We start from the raw sequence: 21,176 nt of genomic DNA, 5'->3' as shown, positions 1-21,176 counted from the left end.
CTGCTGTGTTGCAGCCTGACATGAGGGACAGAGTAGAAAATTTGTCCTTCGATGGGAAGGGTCTTTTCTGCAAGACAACAGATGCCACTATGGAATCCATTTTTAAAAAATCAGTCAATGGCAACATTTTTGATACCTGCTCAGTCATTCACACCTAACTACTGCCAATATGGCTGACGACAATATTCATATAAACAAACTGAAGAGGGATTTCTGCAAACCTTATCAGCGTTTCGGAAGAAGCCTTTTAACCAGAAGTCCAGGGCCTCGCAAGCTCAACGCCCTAAACCTGCTGATTCGAACAAGCAGCATCTTTGATCAGGGGGCCAGTCCATTGATGTACCGTACTCAAGAGTCTTTACCATCATAGCTACCTCCAACATCAGGCTGGCGTGTCATGCCTTCGCATGGCGCAACATAACATCAGACCATTGGGTCCTTTGCATAGTCCAAACGAGTTACGTCATAGAGTTTGAGACCCTTCCGGCATTCAGTAGGATCAAGTACATGCCTGAATCCCAACTACTGATGGAGGAAGTTCAGACTCCCTTGGACAAGGGGGCAATATCTCCTGTTTGGACAGATCAGTGGCAGGGTTTTTATTCCTGTTACTTCCAGGTCCCCAAATGAGAGGGGGGACTAAGGCTGATCATGGACCTACTGTGGCTGAACTGTCATGTTGGATGTGTGCAATTTTCACATGGTGACGCTGCAGAACATCCTTCCTCTTCTCCATGGGGAGGAATGGTTCGCAACGTTGGCTCTCCGGGATGTGTACTTCCACATCAGGATCCAACCCAACCACAGGCTTGCCTATGGTTTATGGTGGGTTATCACATCTACAAATACAATGTCCTATCTTTTGAGTTGGTGACAGCTCCCTGTGTACTTACGAAATGCATGGCCACCATCGTTGCTCACCTTCGGGCACAAGGCCTAACCAGGTATCTCAACGATTGGCTCCTGGCAGGAAGACAAGAGTTAGTTTTGCAAGTCTCGACAGTGCTGAGTTTACTCAAGGGCTTGGGCATTCAAGTCAACTGGACAAAGTCCAGACTGGAACCTGTCCTGTGCATAGACTACATAGGAGCAGTCCTCAATCTACGGTTGCAATGTGTGTTTCTACCTGAGGAAGGCGCTAATGACTTCCTTCGTGATGCAACCCAGACAAAAAGCCCCATGAAATACAAAAGCTGCTGGGACTCATGGCATCATGCAACTCCACTGTGCACTTCACCAAGCTACACCTCTGACATCTCCAGCTTTGGTTCTCTTTCCGAGTTTCTTCTGAACATGGACAGTGCGCAGATGCTATTAACAATTCTACTGCCGATCCTAGTGTCCCTACAATGGTGAACAAAACACACCAACCTGCTATCCGGAGTCCTCCTCCAGGCACCCAAACCTTCTATATGGCATATGGTGGACACGTCCTTATGAGGCTGGGGAGCCCATTGCGGGGATCTTCGAGCTCAAGGTCTCTGGTGTCCAAGCCATTGCCAGATGCACATCAACTTCTCAGCCTGTAAAACTGGAACTGTGCCATACCACAGCAGATAGGCCTGGTCGCAATCCACATCAAGGGAGTGGAAAACACCTTGGCGGACCATCTCAGCATGTCCTCACTTTATCTGCAGCAACACAAATGGGAGGTCAACTTTCAATACCTCTGTCCGTTGTTCTAGGCCTGGGGTACACCAGAAATCAACCTGTTTGCTACACCCGTGAACAAGAAGCAGAGGCGTATCTAGGGAAAATAGCACCTAGGGCAAGCACTGAAATTGCACCCCCTGTCCAAACATCTGACACTCATCTTTCAGATAACTTTACCATAATATCAGCTGAAAAATGCAAGTCTGAAGGTCACATACAAGTCACATATCTGAATATGTGTACAGTGACTTATATTAATTTTTTTAAAAAAATTACCTGTAGCCCCTTCGGGGGGTCTGCAAAGGTTCCCCCTCCCCCCCCACTGCCCTCTAGGGCCTCACAGGGACCATTTGAGCATATGCGGTGGCCATTGTTTAAAATATTTTTTTAAAGGCTGCTGAAAACAAAATGGCTGCTGCGCATGCTCAGATGGCCTCTGTGAGGCCTGGGCCTAGGGCCTCACAGAGGCCATTTGAGCATGCACGGTGGTCATTTTGGTTTTGGCAGCCCTCTTTAAATTTTTTAATTTTAAAACATGGCGCCCCCCTTCAAGTGGTGCCCGGGGCATGTGCCCTGCCTGCCCTACCCTAGATATGCCCCTGACAAGAAGTGTCCCCAGTATTGCTCGAGGGCAGGCATCAGTCACGGCTCCAGAGGAGATGCTTTCGAGTTTGCCTGGGGTCAACGATTTCTGTACATTTTTACACCCTACCCTCTGCTAAACAGGGTACTAGGGAAAATCCTTCAAGAATCTGCAGACTGCATCTTGATTGCTCCATGGTGGCCCCAGCAGCCATGGTTTCAACAGGCACTCAAGACTGTCGAACGGTTACAACAGGCGTCTGCCCCAATATGAGGATATTATCCTACAAGAAAATGGAAGGCTATGCTATCCCAACCTAAAAACTCTAAAAACCTGAATGCATGGAGGATAAGCTCTTGACTGACATTCTCCTTAATGACTGAAAGAAATCTACTTGTAAACTACAATAGCAAGAGGAAATGGTTCAGAAGTTATGCTCAGGAACATGGTTTTGTGCCTAGTGCTTCTACTTCCCGAGAAGTCTTGCTCTACCTCACAGTTCTCCATGAAAGTTCACCTGGCCACTATCTCTGCTCACTATCCCAGATGGGATGGGGAAACTGTCTTCTCTCATCTGGACTCAAAGCAATTCCTTAAGGGATTAAACAACCCTTACCTGCCTATCCAGAGGCCCATTGATCAATGGAGCCTATCCCTCATTGTTTCAGCCCTGATGGAGCCTCCATTCGAGCCCATGGCTACGGCACCTCCTAAACTAGTAACACTGAAAACAGCCTTTTTATTAGCCGTAACATCTGCTCGCCGTATCAGCGAGCTCGTATAGATGTCCCCTATGCAAAATTCCATGAGGACAAAGTGGTACTTCACATGGACCCTGAATTAAGACCCAAAATGGTCTCTGACTTCCACATTAATAGTGACATTGTCTTACCTATTTTCTTCTGGAATCCCATGACGCCTCTCGAGTGTTTGCTACATTCCCTGGATGTGAGACATGCTCTCATCTTCTACTTGAAACTGGCCAAGCCCTATAGAAAAACAAAATGGCTTTTTGTGAGTTACAGGGGTAACGTAAAAGGTTGCCAGATATCAAGACAGAGACTCTCATACTGGATTTTGGAGTTGGGTTTTTTGTTTTTTTTTGGCTTAGAAACCAAAAAGTGGACCCTCCTAAGTCTATACGGGCCCTCTCTACTAGGGCTTATGCTACCTCTGCTGCCCACATGGCAGGAATCGGGCTCGGAGACATCTGTACTTCAGCTACCTGGTCCTCTGAGCATACGTTCTGTCAAGCATTACGCCTTGGACCTTCGCTCTGCTGGTCAGGCCAACTTCGGGAGGGATGTGTTGAAATGGTTCTTACTCTTACTACACCCACCTCCAGACTGATAGTTCGTTAGTCACCCATTCTTATGGCTGCAATGGATCACAATCCAGATAAACAGATTGCTCACCTATAACCAATTATCTGGTAGTGATCTGTTGCAGTCATAAGACCCATCGGCCCCGCTGCAGTATGCAAAGTATCAACATGTATGTTTGCAGAGTAAAAGAGACACTACTTACCTTGTGGAAATGTACACTGCTGCCATATGACATTTGAAATCCAGTGTCGTTCTCCAGGAACTGGAGAGAAAATGCTAGCCCGCCCAGACTGAGGAAACTCAGTATATGCAAGGGGCAGGGCTAAGAGCTTTGAGGAGCTATTCTGCCCGAATGTTCCCACACAGGTGCAGAACCCATTCTTATGATTGCAACAGATCACTACCAGATCATTGTTTACAGGTAAGCAACCTGTTTTTCAGTTATACCAGGTGAAAAATTCACAAAAGAATAATAGAATTAACTAATGCAGAAGTTACTGAGAAGTAAAGACTGTATATATTTTGCCTATCAACTAGATGGTCATTTCGTAGTCAAGGAAAGCCCATCTGTGAGATTGTGTTAGAAAAGCAAGTGAATGTCCATAGGATTATAGAGCATATGAAGTCAGTAAAATATTTCCATGTATTTTAGGACCCACATCCTACTCATAACAAAGAAGGCAATGCCACACCTTTGAATAAAGCTAAAGGCTGGGATGCAGTGCATTGGTTGGTCAAAACAACTGAATGAGGCCATGTGCATTACAAAACTCTCTGTTCTTGAGAAAGTGTTTGCATTCTGAATTTGAGTGAGAAGTGCTGGTTGTATGTTTAAATAAAAAGACAAGTCAGAAGCAAATAAGATAAACTATCAGTCAAGTGAGTGTCAATACATTCAAGGGCATTTGTAAGGAATTGGTTCATGCTGCAAAATTTTAACATTGCCTTTCTTCTAGCCATGAAGAAACAAATGGGAACTACAAGTCTGAAAGGATCAAAGCAGGTCTAATGTGAGCTCTTCATATCTATTTTTAAGGAAGTTGCAAAACAATACATTCTGTCTAATTTGCAGGGAGGCAACAATGCTGGACATACTGTTGTTGTGGATTCAGTGGAATATGACTTTCATCTCTTACCCAGTGGTATCATCAATCCAAAAGTCACTGCATTTATTGGTAAGTGAGTTTCCCCAATATCTGCTGTGCATCTGCAGCCCAAAGCTTTTTAGCTCTGAATCTGAAAAACATGCATGAGTAGATTAATGTTTCCCTAGTGTCAGGATCAGATCACATCCTTCATTATCTACACCATTCGTCAGTGGAACTGAGAACAACTTGATGAGGGAGTTTTGATTGCAGAATTGTGGGAGAGGGTAAAGATTAGCATCTCCTGTAGTGTTGCTTTCCTCAATACAATTTTTTTAATTACTGCTTTTCAACACAAACATTCTTAAAATGGCTTACACAGCAGAGATAAGATGGTTCCCTGTCCCAAAAGGGCTCACAGTCTAAAAAGCAATGGAGACACCAAAACCAGCCACTGGGAGGAATGGTTTGCTGAATTACACAGGAACAGTTGCTCTGCCCCTGCTTAAATTGAGAGCCAACACTTTTAAAAGTGTCTCTTGGCAGCAGTTTTGTAACCCCCTCTGACTGCTTTAAAGTAAAGAAAAAGGTATCCAAAGATCTTGTCACAGGTCTTATGTGTAACTTGGTTAGTAATTTCACATATTACATACCAGCAAACCTATCTTTACTACTTTATATAATCTACAAAAAGCTTTAATCAATCCCAACTCCTGGCGAATGTATCTGCATGATACATGCATTTGCAAACACACTTGTTGCATTTGCATTTTACATTATTAGGTATGAGCCCAAAGTGTCTTGAATATACACCTTAAATCTGACATGTGGAGTGACCTTCAGTATAATTCCCTTTTCTCATCTCTCCTTTCCTCCCACCAACCTAATTGCTAGTCTCAGGTTTCTTAAATATGTAGACTGGTGGTTTTTCTGAGGTGCACGTTGATTCCCCCTGCCTCGGACATTTCCATGGAACATGTAAATGACAACTGAACAATGTGGAGAGAGTGAGCAAAAATTATTCTCTCAAAACATAATCTGTTTTCAATTAATTTGATTTATCAGTAGATTGAAGTCATACGAGAAGGTGCCCTCTCCCGCTGCTTGCAGAACATAATTAAAGTTTGCTACTGAATGTTGTTGCTTTTGGACCAACCTGAGAACTAAGGTGAAAACAGGATCCCAGCCCTTCTCTTCTTTATAATGATAGGGCTATAAATGATAGGAGTGTTCCAAACTTATTGGCTATGTTTGGTCAGGGAGCAGAATTATACCCCTTTCCCCTCTTGGAATGCTGGGTATCCATGTGTAGGCATCTCATCTGCAGAAAGCCTGCACATTAAAAATGTATGCTGATTCTCATAGGTGTAATTTGTGCACCTACTATCCTGTATATGAGCTCAAAATTGACAAAGTGGTTCAGGCCTACAAGCATTGTGTTTCTTGCATGTAGATACTATGAATGAGATGTTCACATGTGGATATCAAACAAGCCTGGAGGTGGGGCAGGCAATTATAGTGGGTGAAATAAGAGCCTGCAATCTGGCCCTCCCCTGGCCTCCAAGTATAGGTTGTAAACTGATCAAAAGCAGCCCATATACGTACTCTGATTCCTGTCCCCCACCCTGGTAGTCTTATATGATATGTAACACTTTCTAAACTGTTCTTCAGGGTTTTTTAAAAAAACCTTCAAGATAGCAAATAATATTTATTTATTTATTTGATTGATTTCTATACCACCCTTCCAAAAATGGGTCAGGGAGGTTTACACAGAGTAATAATAAATAAATGTCCCCAAAGGGCTCACAATCTAAAAAGAAACATAAGATAGACACCAGCAACAGTCACAGGAAGTATTGTGCTGGGGGTGGATAGGGCCTGTTACTCTCCCCCTGCTAAATAAAGAGAATTACCACATTAAAAGGTGCCTCTTTGCCAAGTTAGCAGGGGACAAATGCAAAACATTGTTACAATGTTTGCAAATTCAAAAACATTGTGACCTGTTACATTTTGATAGCTCCAATCCTAAAAAAGTTTAGGCATTTCTAAATCCCACTGCAGGAAGTGATTGCAGGCTGAACCTGTATTTCTAGAAGTAAGACTACTTCACATTAGCTGAATATATCTGATCACCTGCAAGTTATTACCTTGGGAGATTTAAATGAAATGGGAAACAATATAGGGTGTCTTAATATAATGTGTGTTCTTTTTCCCTTCCCCAAAGTGAAAACTCTGGACTTGGAGAGACTTTAAAATCTCTTGCATCTCTCATTGAACTCTGTCTTTCATGGTTTTCTTCAGGAAATGGTGTAGTAATTCACTTGCCTGGGTTATTTGAAGAAGCAGAAAAAAATGTTAACAAAGGAAAAGGTGAGCTTTCTTAAGGTACTGTTTTTCAAGGAGGTGGCAGGAATTCCCTTCCAGTGATGTATATTAGAATTTGGCGTCTTTGCTAATGTGCTAATACTCCTCAGTGGTAGTTTGGTATCTGAATTAACTTATTGATCAAAAAGGTAAATTAAGTCCCTTGGGCCTTATTTTTCTTTAGAAAACGTAACTGTTCTTTATATTGATACATATAACTGAATTAAAAAGCCTGCTATATATCAGTTACAATCCTTTTGTTTGTAGCCAAGAATACCAGATAAATGTTTCGCTTATTGAATTGTGGCATATCTTTCAAAAAGAGAAACACTTGCAGAAATAGACTTCTAAATGGGTGAAGAATTTTTAACCTTGCCCAACATCCAGTTTAAGAGTTGCATATGGGTAGTGCCTTTGTTCACACATGGGAGGGATTTTCAGTTATTCCCCCTCCCTGTCCAGCCATTTGTGCTTCCCAAGAATATATCCCTGAGAAGCTTGAGGGACCTTGAGGGACATCTTTTGGAGAGGCATATGTGGCTGCAGATGGAAGTTGGACCACCAGAATTTGCCTCTGTGTTGTGTGTGCATGGAAAGTGCTCTTTGCTGGCACTTCTAGTACAGATGTCAATTCCACAGTGTTTATTGCAGGTTAGAGAGTCAGAAATCTCTGTGTTTAGAGTGTGTGGGAAATTTCCAGGTATTGTATGTTTGAGACAGACAGAAGTGACATCCCCCCCACCTGAAATACGCTGAGTGGTGTTCCCTCAACTGCTGCTGTTTTCAAAAGATAGCACTAGTCATTAAGTTACTTTGATTAATGGATGTTAAACATATTAATCGATGTCATATTTCCTCCATTTCTTTTTAAAGGGTTAGAAGGCTGGGAAAAAAGACTAATTATATCTGACAGGGCTCATATTGGTAAGTAAAAAATAAAGTTCACAGTATCACCTTATATTATTTGGTGGTTGTTTTAAATGCATGGCAGTAAAATAAGCTAGGATCCAAAGAGCTGTGTGGGGAGATTTCATGCACTTAGTGAGCTTCTGTGGTGCTGCCTTCCAAATGTAGACCCCCCCACTCAAGTGGTCCCTCTTATTTTTTCCATCTCTGTGCAGAATGAGTTTTGTTCTGGGTGGCATGATCAAGGCAGTGTGTGCACATATACATTCAGAGTGGGGCCTTTCTGATTCAACCTGAGTGGCATCTAAAATTAACTGAACAGACATTCCTTGAAGAGGATGACCACAAAACAGTGCACCAGCTGGTAACCTCCCAGCTTGACTATTGCAATGTGCTCTACGTGGGGTTGCCTTTGTACGTAGTTTGGAAACTTCAGTTAATTCAGAATGCAGCAGCCAGATTGTCCTCTGGGGTAACCTGGAGAGACCATATATGCCTGTTTTGAAACAATTGCACTGGCTGCCAATATGTTTCTGGGCAAAATACAAAGTGCTAGTTATGACCTTTAAAGCCCTGAATGGCTTAGGCCCGAGTTACCAGAGAGCGCCACCTTCTGCGTGATCCCCACCGCACATTAAGGTCATCTAAGGAGGTTCGTCTCCAGTTACCACCAGCTCGTCTGGTGATGACTTGGAGGCGGGCCTTCTCTATAGCTGCTCTGGGGCTGTGGAATGCGCTCCCTGTGGAAATCCATAATTTGAATTCTCTATTGGCCTTCAGGAGAGCCATTAAAACGTATCTGTTTGGCCTGGCTTTCCAGGGTTTTAAAATCGGTTTTAATATTTTAACCCGGTTTCAGAGTTTTTAATTACTGCGACTATTTAATTGTTTTAAAATGCTTTAAAATTGTTAGTTGTTATATTGAGTTTTAATTTTTGTTTTAGCTCTTTAATGTTTTAATGGTTTGTTCTAATTGTAAACTGCCCTGAGCCATTTTGGAAGGGCAGTTTAAATATAAAATAAATCATAGATAAACAAATAAAACTTGTGAGTGCATGCCTTAGAGGGAACACTGCCTCGCTCCCCTCAGTTACTGCAGCAACAGCATTACTTGGCGAACAACTCTTGAAATTTGACTGCAACTTTAGCAGAGTACATGTTGCTGGATTTGGAGAATGGAAACAGTTGCCTTTTGTTCAAGAGGTTCTTTGGTTCCCCATTGCCATTTCTCGTTTTGTAGCATCTGAAGGCTCCAATCAGGGACAAGTATTTTACTTATAATTAGTATTATTCTCTTCAAATTGATGTATATCTTCCAAATTGGAAAGCATAATACTTGTACAAATAGGATTCTGAGATTTTGGTTCCAAAATTAGCTATTCCAGCATCAAATGTTGGCTATCAGGTTAGAAGTAAATAATTCTTAGACATGAAGATTTATTTTTCTGTGTCCATTGAAAATGGATTTGGATAGTAGAATGCATACTTAAAAGGAGATGGTCCACAACCATCCATATTATATTATTATAGTATCTAATAGTATCTACTATTATTATTATTAGATACTAGATATTATTTTAAGCATGTGATTAAACCTTGTGTGCTTGTGCCTTCTGTTTTTGCTCAATAGTGGTCATGAGGGGAAGGCCCTAATCCAGATCAACACCATTTTGTGGGACCATTGTTGTGACCTTTTGCCCCTGTCATGGTCCCAATCTAGATGCCTCTTACCACAGCTTCTGTTCGCCCAGACAAAAAGAAGCCATTAATATCGGCGGAAGCATCCCATCCAGGGCAAATGACTGCAGGGGCCCTGATTCAGAGTGAGACTATGGGAGGCTTAAAGGGTTAAAGTCCCCTGCCCCATGGTGTGATCCTGATTCAGAACAAGGGAAACTCACACTACTATAGCCCCCCCCCCCAAACACAAATGAACCAATCACATATTTAAAAGAACATGTAGTTCTTGACAGGTTGCTTGAGGCATGATCTCTGACACAAATCAGAGATCATAAATCAAATATTATGAATGGACCCATACTGTATACGGAATTCATACCATGAATAAACAAATGGGAACATGAGAAACATCAGGGCCACAACATGTTTTGTCTGGGATCCACAATTTATCCCTTGTCTCCGTTTCAAATACACAGTAGGAAGTGTCGGCTTTCTCTCCTGCCCTTGCAGTGTTTCATACTCTAAGCAAGTACGGTCTGCCAGACTTGTCAAACAGGAAGATGAGCTGCATTCTCTCCCGCCTCCCCCCACTTGCTTAAGCTGATCAAAAGATGAGTGGGGGAAAAGTGTGTGGGGGTTGGGAGATGAGTATGCCAAACATATGAACATGACCATGTGGGTAGGGCTTATTCAAATAGGACTTCCCCACCAGTGTTTCCTCTAATGGCCCTGAGCCATTTTTGGAAGGGTGGTATAGAAATTGAATTAATAACAACCAGTCAATAACACCTGTCTGACTGTGTAAACAAGAAATAATAATAAAAAATTGTCTTCACCAGTTAGCGGAATGAGTTATGTTCTGGGCAGCAGTATCAAGGCAGTGTGTGCACATGTGCATTATGTGCCACTATAGATACAACGCACAATCCATAAATATGGAAGGAAAAAAGTGTATTTTACAATTCTATTCTATTTATAAAACTGGATTTTTACTTTGTTTCACTTCACATTTAAGTATAGTAAAAACAAGGCAGAAGCAAAGCAGAAAGATTTAAACCTAAAAGGAGCAAATATGAAGACCTGACCCTGAAAACAAGACAAATTAAAAAAACAAATATCTTAAAAACAAGGATTTTTTTTCATCTTCTGTACTTGAAAAATAGAAGCCTCTCCCTTGAATTTGATTCTTTCATCCTTTGTTTGTCCAAATCTGTCTACTTGGATATTTTGGCTTCAGCACATATTTTGAAAACCAAGCCTGTATCTGTGCTGGAGTATTTCCCTCAGTTTTACATGAATCTTGCCTTTAGATTTGTGGAATTCTTTCTACTGTTTCATCCAGACACTCTCATTTGAACAAGACACAGCATTTCTTAGGTTTTGGCCCTTTGCTAGATGATGCCGTCTGTGTTTAGGCATGACAGTTAAAAAGAAAAGCTTCTGTTAAAAAATACGATTCTCAGTTCCCCACACCGGGAAGTGGGGAAGGTGCATATAGTATTGCATATATGCCCAGCATACAGGTGTGAATTCAACTAGAATACATGCATCTAGTGCTAGATGTGGGGCCATCTAGCTCAGTATTGTCAACACAGACTGGTAGTGGCTTCTCCAAGGTTACAGGCTGGAGATGCCAGGGAGGGAATCTGGAACCTTCTGAATGCCAGGCAGGGGCTCTTTCACTGATTTATGACCCCATCCTGTAAGGGGAATATCTTGCAGTGCTCACACATGTAGTCTCCCATTCAAATGCAAACCAGGGCATACCTTGCATAGTAAAGGGGACCATTCATGCTTGCTTGCTACCACAAGACCAGTTCTACTATGTTTTTTGGTAGACCAGAGAAGCACTACTGGCTGAGGGGGGGTCTTAAACACATTAAAACTGGGACAAAATAATATAATAAATGAACAACCTTATTTATTAAAACCCTAGACTGAAAATATAAAAAATATATAAAATCAAATCTCCACAAACATACAAAAAACAATGTATACACATATAGTACCCAATATACAATCTGGACACAAGACCTGAAGGTTTGTGTGTACATACTCACTCACTCACTCTCGCTCTCCCCCACTCTATCCCCATTGTTATATTAAAACAGTGATTATAGCATCCAATGTAACCTCATAGTTAGTGTCGAAAAAAATGCAAATTGCAAATAATTAAATCTATGCATATAATTAAGTCAGATTAAAACAGAAATGAGTATTAGTTTCCAAATTTAAAGTCGTGATCAGGCAGATAACATTTTCTATCATTCATATTAAAAATGTAACTGATTTATCTGCTATCTTTGTTTAGAAGAGAGTGAATGAGCACCTGGGTATTTCAGAGTAGATTCTGGCATATCTTTTATTGCAAAGCTATGAATATATCTGTGCAACTGATCAATAAATAGCTTTTGCATATTTCCATGGGGGAGGAGGCAGGGGAAGCAACTTAAAGGAGATACCGTATATACTCGAGTACAAGCCAAATTTTTCAGCACCCAAAATGTGCTGGAAAAATCAGCCTTGGCTTATACTTGAGTCATCTATCTGCCTGTGCTAAAATGTCCCCCTGTAATAAAGTATCGTACATACTGGTCACAATATACCCCACTTATGTCTCAATTAATGTAATTTTATTGGCATTTATTTTGATTATTGAAACTCACCAGTAGCTGCTGCATTTCCCACCCTAGGCTTATACTTGAGTCAATCAGTTTTTTGGTTTCTTAGGTAAAATTAGGTACCTCGGCTTATATTCGAGTATATACGGTAATTCTGCACAGAAAAACCTACCTCTCCTAATTACCAATTCCTCCGCTCTGGCTGATTCTCCTCTCTTGCAAGCAAGAGAACCGAACCAATTCTCCTGCTCTGGCAGCAGCAACTGATTCTCCCACTCTAGTATGATGGGTGCACATGCGCCCTAATACCATTATCAAAGCTCATGTATGCCTGTCACCATTTCTGGTAGGGTCTTGCCATGACTGGAGCACGAGAATTGATTCTCTCACTTGCATGAGAGAACCGATCCCCCCCACATCCCGCCCCGCTCTGGCCACAGCAAGAGCCAACACAGCAGTGGCGGGGAAGGAAAAGGAAAAAGGTGACTTTTGAAGCAGCCATTACAATGCAGGGCAAGCCTGCATGGCTGCCAAAATTAGCTGAGCAGAGGGCTTTGTGCATAGGCACGCAGCCACGCACCTTAGAGGGAACACAGTTCCCCACATAATTGGCACCCTGCTTGGGAAAATAGTAATCCAGGTGATCAGCCTGCCCCACACAGTCACGTTATTTACACATGCTTCTCTGCAGCATGAGAGTGTACCATGCTAGTGGTTTCCATGCAGTTGGCTATATGTGTGAAGGGGAGCCACAAATACACACTTCAGTGAAGAACTAGATGGGAAAATTTGGCTTTTAAGATTCTCTTTTTAAAAAGGGGATCTTCTTGAAGCCTATTAGGATTTGATATCTTTAACAAACACTAACACTCACTTTTTGAATCTGCTGCCAAGCATGACAAAGCAGTGACTTCTGACTTCCAAAGCTTAGAGAAGAGGACAAGGAGTATCCTTCTTGGTCGAACTACTGGTTGCCAGACTATTCCTGGCTGTATGATAATTATCAGTCTCTGGGTAGGACGACAATCTGAGGCCAAACACCCTATGTCCACCACTCAGAAGTTGCAGCCAGAAGGAAGGGAGGAAGATATCCCCCTCTTCTGATGCTTGGAGCACTGTTGGTGTCCCACAGACCCTGAGAAATGTAGCTTTTTCCAGGGTGTCCAACAGCCATAGTAGCATTTCAAGTGCCAGAAGGAAGTGGGGTAGAAAGGCCTGCCACTTCTTGTTCCCATAGTATAAGCAGCCCCTGACACTGCAGCAGAAGCCAAATAAGGGGATTTGGGACTCTTGGGGGAGGAATGCAAGTCTTATTGCTCCTCCTCCCCACTGTCTGTTCCATGATGTCAGTCGTTGACAATTTGGTCTCTTAATCCATTTCTTTTTTTCAAAAATTGCTCAGTTTGCTGAGCACAATTTTTACTCAAACCAACAGGAATGATGCAAGTCACTACTGTATTTATTTGAATCCAAGACTAGCTCCCCCATCCCTCCATTGGAGGTGTTGCCTTAAATTTTCTTCTCTTCCTTCTGGGCAAATACAGGTATGACCCGTACTTAACCTGTATTTTTAATGGTGGTTATCTTAAATTCAGTCATCTTCTATTTAGGTAATTGTAAGCTTTAGTTTATCCTCTGGTGGTATGGATTGTGAGATGTCTTCTGTGATGAGTGAGAAATGATGAGTTCTAGATCCGTATGCTGTTGTTGAGCTTGACAAATGTAAATGTTCTGAGGAGAAAAGTTTTTTGGAGTGATGCCCTGTGATTTGCAGCATACTGTAATATGTCTTATGTTTGGCTTGACTTTCCTCTCCTCACAAATATGAAGTACTTGCTGTAAATGTTGCTCTGTTTCATGAAAAGGGTGACCTCTGAAAGGTATACCATTGTGGCCTAAATTAATTTGAAATATTAAGTTATTTTAGTTTACTACTTCATATAGATATGATACAATAGAGTTCATTTTGTACCCTTCAAATTCTGTAGTATTTGACTTCCATCAAGCTGCTGATGGCATCCAGGAACAACAAAGACAAGAGCAAGCAGGAAAGAAGTATGTTATGTTTTGTCAAATGTGGAAAATTTTGTTAACAGACTGTCACAAACTGTAAAATAATGGAAGGAATGTGGGAGAAACATGGAGTGCTTTTCAGCCAGTTCACTTCCATAGTATTTTAAGGGCATGTTCTATTAAGAACACTGTAATATAATTGTTTCTGAATGTTTCTGTAGGAGGTCTGGAACATCCATAAATTTCCACATGTGTACATTTAAAGCAGACAGTTCAAAGATGGTTAGCTTATTTTCCATATAAAGGGTGCAACTAAAGTTTTCACTAATTTTGGGATGCACATAAACTACGTAGTGTACAACAATGTTCTTAAACAGTGAGCCTTGATAAACTCTGCAACTCGCTCGAATGCTGGCAGAGCATGTAATACAAATAGCGTATCAGAAATAAATAAATTCTTGTTTCTAAGGCACAACATGAATAAAATATGTTTACCAGTGATGTAGTACTTGTTCTAGAACAAGGCTGCACAGTTTCAGCCTTCGTGCACATGTTGTACTGCAATTCATGTCATCCTTGACTATTGGACATTGTGGTTAGGAATGATCAGTTATAATCCAAAAAGAGCTGGAGGGCTGTGCAGCCCTGTTCTAGAACATGAAAAGGAAACCTATATAAACTTCTGGGCCCACATTGCAACTTATTGAGTTTATCGAAGTGTGGCTGTCAGGGATTCAGGACTCTTAAGCTCTATTGTGTAAATTGGTGTCTTCTGAATAAATAGGTCTGGTCATGATGCATATCAAATACTAGAACCAGGAAAAAACAGCTAAAGCTGTGATTTCTGTGTTTTTGCCTCACCCTAATAGGATGAAATGGGAGTATTAGGATACTGTGGAGATCTTCAGACCCTTTAGAGTGAAGAAGCCAATTCTGCACTTAGTGCATTGCAGTGTCATCACACATTTTGAATTGGTGGGGAGAATCCTGTCCAGGATCTTGGCATTCAATATTGGAAGTGGGTGGGACAGGACTTGTTTGTTCGTATGTTACTTCACATGAGTATGCTTTTGTTCTCTATGTCCAGTAACAAAATCAATGGAACTGATTTTTTCTTGATTACTTCCTAGCCAGTAATCCAATATAGATGTTGGCTCACATGCGAGTGGTTCAGCACATCCTGCACTGCTGTGTGTGCTTAAAACACCACTTGTGCTGTTGTGGAACAGAGCTGTTCCGCTGCGATTTAAAACTGTGCATTTGCAATCTATGACGCTGTCTCAGTTGCAAATAATTGAGGTAGCATTATGCAACTGTGATTTCACAATTTTAAGTCACAGTGGAATAGCTGCAATAGCATGTGCAATCTTTTAGATAAAATGCATCAGTGCAGGCAGTGCTGAACCACCTGCATTTCACTGCACTCCACATGAGTCATTGAGTGTAGGCTCATCCCTCCCAGTAACAGTGCTTTCACACTTGCAATAAAGAGCTAACTAGTAGTTGCCTTGTTTAGAACTTTCAGTTGATAGACTTCCTTCAAGGAGACAAGAATCAACTTGGGATACTGCCTTTTACCAAGACTGGGGAATGGGAAAAAGCAGTAACACACTATTGATTTTGTGTTTCTAAATATAATATCATAGAATACAATTTGTGCGCACACTCATGATGAGTTTTGTGATTGCTCTCTTCCCAGCGGAAACATAGGAAATTGAACCTTACAGTTTACATGGTCCTCTTACTTTTACCAGGGAATAATCTAGACCTACTGCACTAATCACACTGGTTCTATTGGTTTATAATTCTGTCTTTGTGAAAAAAGACTTGTGCTTTGAACATCCCCACCCCCAAGAACTAGGCCTCTGCTTAAAGTAAATTAGGGTATTTATAGTTAAACTGGTGGCACATAACATAATAGAATAGACAAAAGGAAATCGTATTTGGTTTGTGAAATACATTTCACCAGTTTTGGTTTTAACTTTTGGTTATATGAGACTAGCTAAGATCCCAGCAGTGCAAACTGACACTACACTCCTTCCCTTGTTCCGTGGCTTCTTCATTTCTAACTTTTGTGCCTCTTGATATCATTGACCAATTTGCTGTGATGTCACATTTGAGTCATCAAACTCTGGTGTGGCTCTGCAGGTGGAGGTGTTGCAGACCAAGTACTATAATTGCCTTAGCTGCTCTGATATGACAGAAGGCCTGGTCAGTCTTTGCCAATCAGCTGTCAAACTTTACAATTGGAAATCCAAGATCCATGAGTAGGTACAGTGTTGCTCATGCATAAATTGCATCAATATCAAGGATGTTTTAAATGAATGTTGGCGCAGATCAGATGAGTATTTGTAGATTATTTTGGTGGAGATAAGTGAATGGAGTGTGGTGGCTAATTTGAGAAGCAAAGTGGGAAATATACACTGCAAGGCTTATAACAGCGAATTCTGGACTTCTGACTGGAAATAACTGAAAAGCTTAACTGTTTGGATCATGTTGAACTATAGTTTTATTTTAATAATCTCTGGTCTCTCTAATCTCCACTATGTTTGAGACATCCCCTGTTTTACTGTTATGGTCAGAATGATTCATAGTACTCTGTTTAAGCATCTTGGGGAGTTTACTCTCGCAATGTGCTAAGATTTATACTATTAAGGTTCTCTGCATTAAGGAAGCTTTTGCTTCCTTTCAAAACTTACTGATATTTACATAAAAATATGCATAGAAAATAATATAGCATATATACACAATATGATATTATAAATGTGAGTCACATGTTCAGCTTTAAGCTCAAAATCGTAAAAAATTAATGTTTAGATTGTGGCCTTTTCCACATTATTTAGGTATTTGTATGGGAAATAAGCCTGCTAGGGATAGTAGTTCATTATTGCACCAGTTGCCTGGGTGGTTCTATTCACTTGCCCCCACCCACCATGGATGCTCATATTGGGACAGTTTTGACCCAATGAGTCACAATTTAAAATCACCAGCAGGCTTCCAAAATGATTATATTTTTTAAAACATAACTTCAACAGTTCAGTCTTGTTTTGAGAGTCACCAGATTGTGTAGTATGTGTTTTTTTTATTTTTGTGTTTTAAAGCTTGGGAACTACAAAAAAGGGAATTGGTCCAGTGTATTCTTCTAAAGCAGCTCGAAGTGGGCTCAGAATGTGTGATCTAGTTTCTGACTTCAATGAATTTTCAGAAAGGTAACCACTTCTCTAGAGTAATGTTACATTTCAAATATATTTATTAGTAGGGCAATCAATTTACTTATCTGTGATTCTGATTTTCATATTCTAAAAATCCTTACTAGATCTCTCACTTGTAAATTTCCTTTTTTCTGAACACTTAAGTCAAAGTCCTGTTACAGGTTTGTATGAAAAATCACAAGTAGAATATAATACAAATATTACCTTTTTTACTTTATAGATTCAAGGTGTTGGCCAACCAGTACAAGTCTATTTACCCCACTTTAGAAATAGACATTGAAGGGGAATTGAAAAGACTGAAGGTAAAACTATATCTCAAAAAGCTGGCATTATTACTTAGCTGGCATTATTGGTTTATATGCAGATACTTTTCTGTGGATATTCCTTCGAATGAGAGAGATAAGAAGAAAATGCTTTTGACACAAGCTGTGGTCAAAATATCTTTGATTTTTATTGCTAAGCTCTCTGCATGAGTGTTTCCTAAGAGTTAGGAAGACTCTGCACAATTGTCTTTCTGTTGCAATTAAATACTTATTTACTGTACATTTAAATCTTTTAATTTAATCCTAATCTCTAAAACATATTTGTTTGTCTTAGGGTTACATTGAAAGAATCAAACCAATGGTGAGGGATGGTGTGTATTTTATGTATGAAGCTTTGCATGGCCCACCCAAGAAAATTTTAGTAGAGGGTGCAAATGCAGCACTGCTGGACATTGATTTTGGTAGGTATAAACCTATATTACACACGTCACTGAGAACTCTCCATTGGTGTTAAACTGCAAAACACTTCCCAAGAAGCAGCAGTATGACTGAATTATAAATGCTTGTTTTTTGTGGTGTTTAGTAAATTTATTGACCACCTGACTTCCTTAGACTTGAGGCGGTTTACATAAATTAAAAGTACGGAGACAAGAGGGGAAGGGGGTGAGAGGGGGAAAGAACCCTTCCTCCCCACACACGTTAAAAACTAAAAGCTTGGCAAAATAGGTTTTCAGGAGCTTCTTAAAGGATAGAAAAGAAGGGGCATTACGAATCTCAGGAGGCAGTGTGTTCCATAAGGAGGGGGCTGCAACAGAGAAGGCCCTCCCACGAGCCCGGGCCCCACGTACCTCCCTTGGGCCTGGCATTCTGAGAAGACCTACCTGAGATAACCTCACAGGGTGGGTTGAAGTTGCACAGGAGAGGTGGGACGGGAGAGGCAGGAGAAAGGTTATGGGTTGAACAGATGACCCTTATAGGGAACTGGAGATATTTCTGGAGCGGGCCAGTATAAACTATAATGTATGAACAAGCCCCTGCTGTGTACTACAACGTAATGTCAATGCATGCTTTTAACTTCCTATTCAAATAACTCTCAGTATAAAGACATAATGTTAACAGCCTCATCTTTTTAAATGTTCTTAAAAAACAATTCTGTGTTGCTTTTCGTTTGTTAATTCATTTTCTCCCCCTCCAAACAGGGACTTATCCTTTTGTGACCTCATCAAATTGCACTGTGGGAGGTGTTTGCACTGGCTTGGGTATGCCACCCCAAAATGTTGGTGAAGTGTATGGAGTTGTGAAAGCATACACAACTAGAGTTGGAATTGGTGCCTTTCCTACAGAACAAAACAATGTAGGTATAGTATAAAAGTAACAGTGAGTTGCTGATGAAAAGGAAATATCCAATTCTTAGCAGTATGGTTGTACTGTCTGAGGCATCAGATTCTGTATGAAGCTGTGTATCTTAAAGGACTACTTTTTCTATTTCTTTTTCTCATTCCACAGATCTGCTGCCTGAATTTTATGAGATAAATGCATTTGAAAAGTTGTTTAATACTGCGTATCCCTCAGTCCTGCAGAACCTATATTTCTGTTGGAGAGCAAGCTGAATTCTGTTCTTGCTCATGGATCAGCAGCAGAATTAAACTTCAGTTGCAGAACCTTTATTTCTAGTGGTGATGCACCTGAACCAATTTGCCTTTTATTCCTGAGATTAATTTACAGGACTATTTAACATTGCCAAGGATTTCAGAGTGTCACAAACAATATTTGCACTATAATGCTCAGTGAGGTAGCAGATAGGAATTATAACTTGAAATTAGTATTACCATTATATCATTATTATTGATATGTTGCTTTTCAACAGAAAAGTTCGCAAAGCAGTTTACATAGAAAAAGAATATTAATAAGCTGTTTCCCTGTCCCCAAAGGGATGACAAACTAAAAAGAAATGAAAGGTTAGACACGAGTTACTGGAGAGACATGGAGTGTTGAGAAAATGGCCTGCTCAGCTAATATTTTGACACTGATAGAGCTGGCATTTATAAAGGTAGTTCCTGCATTTGTCTGGTGTAAGGGATGTAAATATATTCTGTTGTCTTCTGTTGCCAGTAGCTTCTCTTTTCACTTCTATAGACCAAACCACACAGATTCTTAATGATGGGTTTGGCCATTGTTGTGCCAATTTTTTAAAAAGGGAAAAGAAGTGACCCTGACCATTATTGTCCTATTGGCTTCCTGAGCATAGTAAATAAACTCTGTGCTAGACATTTATATATGAAGCTCCAAGACTGGGTAGGACAAGATAACATGCTGGTGGAAGAGCAGGCTGGTTTTAGAGCTGGCAGCTCCACCAATGGACCATGGGCTAGTTTTACAGCACATGGTGGAGAAATATACTAGCAAACCCCAAACCTCCCTATATTCAGCCTTCGTAGATCTAAAATTTGCATTTGACCTCATTTCCAGAGACATCTTATGGAGGAAGTTAGGTAAAGGTAAAGTGTGCCGTCCTCGACACCTGGTGACCACAGAGCCTTGTGGTTGTCTTTTGTAGAATACAGGAGGGATTTACCATTGCCATCTCCCGTGCAGTATGAGATCATGCCTTTCAGCATCTTCCTATATCACTGCTGCCCGATATAGGTGTTTCCCATAGTCTGGGAAACATACCAGTGGAGATTCGAACCGGCAACCTCTGGCTTGCTAGTCGAGTGATAAGTGATTGCTTCACTTTATCGGAAAGCTGTATGATAATATACACTTGCAAGTCCTCTGCAACCCAAAAGTCCACTTGTACGGTTCTGTTTCTATACATAATGCAGTTAAGCAAGGATGTATACTTACACCCACATTGTTTAATCTGCATATTAATTCCTTAGTTGAGTATAGGGACAAACTGGAATTTCATCCTCCAAGATTGGCAGATAGGTATGTACCAATTCTTGTCAATACTGATGATGTGTTATTTTTATCACAGACTTTAATTCAGTTAAGGAGAGCATTAAAGGCTCTTTCTCACTACTGTGAAGCTACCAGTAAACCAAGATCTTGGTCTTTGCTAAAAGACCTAGGGTATCAATCAAAGTGGAATATTTCTGGTAACAATTGAACAGGTTAAATGCATTTAAATACCTGGCAGTTTTTCACGCTTCTGGAGGAAAGAAGGTCCAGATTGAATATGCAGCTCATTCAGCACAAAGTGTGGCTGCTATTCTGAAGTACCTTTGTACTAGAAGAGGATATTATGTACCTGCGGCCATCAAACCTTTTAAGGCCAAATCTCTATCACAGCTTCTTTATGGAGCCCAGTTGGGCCCCCATGCCAACTGTGCCCCGTTAGAGACTATCCAATCAAAGATTTTGAGGGTAGTTTTGCAGGTGGCTAGGTGTGTTCCCAATGTTCCCGTGCGTTTGGAGGTAGGGTTGTAGACAGTGAACTCTTGTGCTGGTCTCATGGCCTTAGTTATT

The 21,176-nt window shown here is 40.8% G+C and overlaps 1 protein-coding gene across 3 annotated transcripts in view; it reads left to right on the top strand.

The window, feature by feature from the left end:
- The window catches only part of ADSS2 (adenylosuccinate synthase 2), a 58,471-nt gene that overhangs the window by 26,718 nt on the left and 10,577 nt on the right, over positions 1-21,176 (top strand). For 2 of the 3 annotated variants that reach the window (XM_053301941.1, XM_053301949.1), the window contains exons 2-9: positions 4,634-4,736; positions 6,948-7,016; positions 7,884-7,934; positions 14,206-14,272; positions 17,332-17,439; positions 17,663-17,744; positions 18,040-18,166; positions 18,905-19,059. In XM_053301941.1, coding sequence (XP_053157916.1) covers positions 4,634-4,736; positions 6,948-7,016; positions 7,884-7,934; positions 14,206-14,272; positions 17,332-17,439; positions 17,663-17,744; positions 18,040-18,166; positions 18,905-19,059 — 762 coding nt within the window. The remainder of the gene's footprint in view (positions 1-4,633; positions 4,737-6,947; positions 7,017-7,883; positions 7,935-14,205; positions 14,273-17,331; positions 17,440-17,662; positions 17,745-18,039; positions 18,167-18,904; positions 19,060-21,176) is intronic. The other variant, XM_053301957.1, reaches the window with a different exon arrangement.

The sequence above is a fragment of the Hemicordylus capensis genome, chromosome 1, assembly GCF_027244095.1.
Source record: "Hemicordylus capensis ecotype Gifberg chromosome 1, rHemCap1.1.pri, whole genome shotgun sequence".
In the NCBI taxonomy this organism is placed as follows: domain Eukaryota; kingdom Metazoa; phylum Chordata; class Lepidosauria; order Squamata; family Cordylidae; genus Hemicordylus; species Hemicordylus capensis.
Note: the sequence above shows the minus strand (reverse complement) of the source record. Positions and strands in the feature narration are given on the sequence as shown.